This window comes from Pinus tabuliformis, chromosome 9 (assembly GCF_031772625.1).
Source record: "Pinus tabuliformis cultivar Carrire ecotype Pingquan chromosome 9, CPIR1, whole genome shotgun sequence".
NCBI classification, from domain to species: Eukaryota; Viridiplantae; Streptophyta; class Pinopsida; order Pinales; family Pinaceae; genus Pinus; species Pinus tabuliformis.
Genome location: NC_142307.1, coordinates 1,788,402,494 through 1,788,408,346, shown reverse-complemented (window position 1 = coordinate 1,788,408,346; position 5,853 = coordinate 1,788,402,494). Strand labels below are relative to the sequence as shown.

The window sequence follows — 5,853 nt, the reverse complement described above, 5'->3', positions numbered from 1 at the left end:
TAGGTTAGAGATTTTTTCCAATTACGTTTTTTTTAATGGTATTTTATATTTGAAGAATTTTCACAAATGTTGTGAAGATTTAGAAGTTTTGTAAATAGATTTTTAATTTGGAAAACTTAAAATAAATATAATTAAATAAAGTGATGAGAATTATTATTAGGAATTTTACTTTGAAATTATATAATATCTATTATTTTAATATAATATCCAACTCGTATTTGAGTAAAAAGGAAAAATCAATAGGAGAACTCAATGTTACCAATCAACATACCTAATTATTGCTAGTGCATAGCCCCACACACACATATATTTAGAGAGAGAGAGTGAGTTATGGAACAAGTAGTTATAAGTTATTAAAATATCACTGAAGCCATGTATCATGGGATTTTGTAAAATGAATGAGATCAGGAGCTAGTCCTTTTCTCTCGAGCTAGTCCCTCCAATGCTCGAAGTAAGGTGATTTAGATGTTTGAAAATTTGAAAAAAGATAAATAATTTTATTTTGTTTAAGTTTTCCAAAATTTTCTTTGATTTTCTCTTCAAATTTTTAGTTAATTATATTTTTCTAATTAGGTGTCAATTTTTTAATTTTATTTTCTGTAACTAATTTTCAAATATAAATTGTGCAGATTAAAATTGGTTGCAGAGGAGAATCATTTATTTTTTATTTCACTCATTTCTCATTGCAATGGAAGAAAGTTCACCAATGTCACAAAGTAGACTGCCCCTTTCCCAACAGAAATCTTCCATAGAGGCATCCAAAAAAATCCAAAGCAAAGAATATCAAGAAGCAAAAAAAGCCTTTGAGGCAAGGTTATGGGCAGCTGTGAAATGCACTCAATCTTATAGTGGAGGATCAAGTGGATCATCTGGTTCAAAGGTTTGGTTGTGCCCTTATTGTAAAAAACAAAAAACAGGGAATGTAGGAAGAGTTCGATGGCATTTACTTGGAATGGGGAAAAAAGAACAATCAGCTTTATGTGACAGTGTACCTAAAACAGAAAAAGCTTCTCTAATTAAGCAATTTAATGAACTTGAAAAGCTTAGACATATTGTTGAAGGTTTAGTTCAAGCTAACAACAATCCTAGTGGATTGACAATTGGTGATCCACACTCTTATTCTCAACATCAAGTTTCTGTTTCTCACCTTCAAAACTTATGGGATGTAAAAGAAAGGGGAAATCTCGATGCATCCATTGGACGATTTTTTTTTGCAAATGGCATATCTTTTAATGTTTGTAGGTCTCCTTATTGGAAAGAAATGGTAAGGGATCTAGTTAGCAATGCTCCTAAAGGTTATAATCCTCCTAGTTATGAAAAGATGAGGACAACCATGTTATCTGAAGAGAGGGCTCGGGTTGAAGCTAGACTTCAAGACATTAGAGATAGTTGGAAGGAATCTGGGGTCTCCATTGTCTCAGATGGTTGGACAGATGTTAACCATCGTCCCCTTATCAATATTTTGGTTTCGAGCCCAAAAGGAGTTTTGTTTTTAAAATCCTATGATACTACAAGAAAGACAAAAGATGGTCCATATCTAACAGGTCTCCTCAAAGAGGCAATAGAGGAGGTTGGTAGAGAAAACTTGGTCCAAATTGTTACAGATAGTGCCTCAAACAATATCCTTGCTGGTGGGTTGATTGAGGATGAATATCCAACAATTTTTTGGACTCCTTGCTCTGTGCATTGCTTGAATTTGCTACTGAAATATATTAATAACATTGCATCGGTTGATAAAACTATAACTGAAGCAAAGATGCTACAACACTTTATTATTAATCATGCAGCATCCATAGCAATTTATAGGAAATATGCAAAACTTCAGCTTCTTCGATGTGCCGAGACTAGATTTGCATCTGCTTTCATTATGCTTCAACGCCTTATTAAAATGCATCAATCTTTGAGAGAGATGGTGGTATCAATGGATTGGCAAAGGTGGAAGGGTTCTCATACTGGGGATGGCCTAAAAGTTGAGGACATTATTATTGGTCTTTCTTCAGAGAATTGTTGGAGGAGAGTGGAGGATATTGTCACCCTTATTACACCTATTGTTTCCACCCTTCGCATATTTGATAGTGATCAACCATGCTTAGGGGATGTCTTTGAGAGCATGGATCAAATGAGAGAGAAGATTCATGACATAATGGAAGATGAAAATTCTAGGATTGACAAAGACACCAGAAATGAAGTGTGGGAACTTAGTCTGACAAGGTGGAAAATGCTTCATAGCCCTCTTCATTCAATTGCATTTTTACTCAATCCTAAATGGTTTCATAAGAAATCATCGTCAGATGTAGAGGTTATGCAAAACTGGAACACTTTTATAAGTAGGTGTTACGATCGTCAGGATCGCACTGCTTTACAGTTTGAGTTAGGAAAGTATTTGAGATCAGAAGACCACTTTGCAAATGAAGATTGTGCATACAACAGACAACAACTTGGACCCATCGACTTCTGGATACAATATGGTACAGGGACCCCCTTGCTTCATCGTTTGGCTATCCGTTTGCTTTCACAGGTATTCTTAATAACAAATACCTTTAATGTATTGATTTATTGTTTAAACAATTAATTCTAAAGCTCATTTTGGATTATTTATCTTATAAGATTTATTGATTGACTATGACTAACATAATTTTAATTTTATTATACAGGTGACTAGTTCCTCTGCATGTGAAAGAAATTGGAGTGAATATGCTTTCATCCATTCAACGAAGAGGAATCGCCTAGGCACAAAAATGGCACAAGATTTGGTGTTTGTACACTCAAATCTATGTTTGTTATCTCGACAACAACTAGAATACAAAACTGGACCCACGAGAATGTGGGATTATGGTGGTTCACAAGATGACGAAAATGATGAGCTTCCACTTGAGGTGCTACAAGACAATGCTGAAGACATGCTTGATGATACCATGAAGTCTATTGACCAAAATAATTCTTTTGGAATTGGCTCAAGCTCAACAACTATTCCAGAAAATGAGCTTCAAAATCTATATTATTAGGTTTACTTGCATTTTGATATGAATTGTTGGAAGTGACTTTAGAGATACATATATATTCAAAAGAACAAATTTAATTATTTATATTTCAAATCTCTTATTCTTATCAATGTTTTCTATTTTCTTGGAATTAATGATGGCTAAATTTTTTGATCTACAAAATTATCACTTCCTTCTTAAAACTAAATTAGTATTTACAATTGTTTTTTTACAATTTCATGAGCAGAAACATTGCAGGTTTATGATTAATGCTTTGTTTATATTGTTCACCTTTAATATGGTGTTTTTCTCTCTCCTCGTTTCTTATATGCGAAACCTCCAAACCTCGTTTCTCGTACCGTTCTCGTTTCCCGTTTCGTTTCCCGTTCCTCGTTTCTGGTAACATAGGTAACAATTGCAACACAGGTTATGCCACCACTAAAGACTACAGGACAAAGTTACAAAATGGTGGGAATACGCACTTGGGGGTGGTGGCCACGCTAAAAAAATACCTGCAAAACTTAAGTGGCACAGCAGCGAGGAGGGTGCAAAGGTAAAATGGTTGGAGGCTAATTGCATATGTGAGAAGAACCACAGCGTTAAGTTTGCATGTGAAAGCAGAAAGCTGCGAAAGCATGGACTATAAGTAGAATTCGAGACTTTTAGCTTCCCCTGCATGCAAACGTAAACGCCTTCATTTATAATGAAAACGCTATGTTTTTTTTCCTCCGAAAAAAGAAAGTAGAATACGAGAGTTTTAACCATAAAAAAATTGTAATCTCAATTATAGATTCTATGTGAGTGTTTGTTGTTAGTCATTTCCATTTCAATTTAGACTTACATCTGGAAAAGATTATGCAGGGGCGATCGAACACAGTTCATAGTGTATAACAAATTTAGTTTGCGTGCAGACAACCTCGAAAATGGAAATATAGAAGGAAATATATATATATGGAATTTGAAAAACAGAAACGCCGTAATACATCGTAGGTCATCATATATATCTTTCTATTCTTATTGTTACAGAGCAACAATTTACTGTAGCTTAAAAAATCTCCAGAGCAAGACGGAAGAAGTGATCGACATAGGAATATTTAAGAGTCTCCTTCGAGGTAGCCATAGTATTGAGGATCAGATTGCGTTCTCTGCAATTCCAAATCTTTGTGGAACGAGTTGATGAAATTCTCTGCAGCCCTGTTAACATCTTCCTCAGAAATATTCTCTGCTTTTTTCTTAACAGATGTTACTGCTGGAAGCGGCCGATTTTTCGCTTGGTTCACTGTGGATATGGATTGCTTCTTGCGTCCTTTCGGCTCTTCTGATCTACCTCTACGCATGAATAACCACTTTCGGCACATCTTAGAACACTACAAATCTCAAAAAATTCCAAGCCGACTCACTGATGATAAGAAGCAATTACTTGATTGAGAAGAAGGCCCAGAAAAAGAGCAGAGAACTAATGGAAAATGATATCCCGAAGATTCAGAACGAAGACAAAAATAAAATGAGGAAGGGAAATGGACGATTCAGCTTAATGAAAAATGCTACCCTCCTCAGCCTCATATATTGAAGTATAGTGGCCCCAGTTCTGTCTCGAGGTATTCGATTCCTTGACCGAAGAACCACAGACTACAATTACGTCACTTCATAATTATTTTGTTGCTAAAGGCGATTCCCCGCATTTTGAGTTATTGACCATCGGCGTATAATAATTTTGATTTTCATTCAGTCCCGGTAATAAAATGCCGTGTCGAGAATGGTCAAGCGGAAAGCCGTAACTCAATTTTCTCCATTCCTATTATTCTGTCAAAGATCCGAAAGTGCACGACTTACGACTTGTCATTGAGGTGGAGAGTATTTAAGGATGTGAACCTTTTCTGCAAGCCATTCAATAAGAAAGGGAATCCATGACCATCTGATTCCCATTGGATTAGTCTTTCATGAGCTTCATAAGATTTCTGAGAGATTTTTTCGCGGATACTCATAAATATAAAATGATAATTTGACTCTCATAAGAGTAGACGAAGTGTAGATTGAAAATACTTTGAGGTTGCCTACCAAATGGACGACAACGATTGACACCCTCACAAATGTCCTCTGTAAATTAAATTAATAGCTAATGAGAAAATACTTTTTTATTTCATTGAGAGCTGAGCATAGCAATGCTATTCAACGGACAGAGAGGCAACGAGGAAATATTTTTTATAGTGGCATTCATTAGATAGTGGTCTTTAGCAGATACTGACGAGGATTCTTCTTTAAAAATAATATGCACCTATTAAATACAAAATGTCAAGAGATACCTCCCATCTGCAATCATAAAGATGCTGAAGAACAGCAGAAACCACAAAAAAAATAAATCTTTTATATGAGATCGGATGTTGGAATTGTTAATGTAAGTGGCATGTCTAACCCACAAGGTTTTTGTAGGGATCTGGGATTGGGTTTCTAGAGTTGGGGTTTTCCACCTGTGCAATTCATTGTGTTTAAGGCGGTGAGATTCATTTTACATTGACAACTGAGCATAGCAATGGTCTTCGATGGAGAGGAAATATATTTTATTTTATCAACGATGAACAGAGCAGCGAACTTCAGAATAGAGAAGACGGTTCTTAAAAAAATCGGTATGCTCCTATTCAATACAAAATGTTTTCGTTGAATTAAATCTATGTTTTACTTTTTGAGAGATACGTTCAACCATAAAGATGCCACTCAAGTAAAATATTGCATCTTTCATATTCGGACATTGAAGATGTTAATGTGCATGGCACATCTAAAACGCAGTGTTTTTGCAGCTATTTGAGGATGCTTTTCCATGGTTTTGTGACTTGTCCGACTGTGAGAGCGAGTGTGTTTCCGGTGTTGGAGATTC

The 5,853-nt window shown here is 35.5% G+C and overlaps 1 protein-coding gene across 1 annotated transcript; it reads left to right on the top strand.

Annotated features, from left to right (window-relative positions):
• Nucleotides 1-688: 688 nt before the first annotated feature.
• LOC149155915 (uncharacterized) lies at nt 689-3,005 on the top strand. The gene is made up of 2 exons (XM_089444568.1): nt 689-2,518; nt 2,655-3,005. Exons 1-2 carry the CDS (start codon nt 689-691, stop codon nt 3,003-3,005), a joined length of 2,181 nt encoding a protein of 726 aa, XP_089300694.1.
• The last annotated feature ends 2,848 nt before the right edge of the window (nt 3,006-5,853 follow it).

Bases quoted from the DNA above. Each gene is read 5' to 3' on its own strand.
- LOC149155915 (XM_089444568.1), top strand. From the start codon at position 689: ATGGAAGAAAGTTCACCAATGTCACAAAGTAGACTGCCCCTTTCCCAA. The intron at 2,519-2,654 runs GTATTCTTAATA...TTTATTATACAG, and splicing joins CTATCCGTTTGCTTTCACAG to GTGACTAGTTCCTCTGCATG.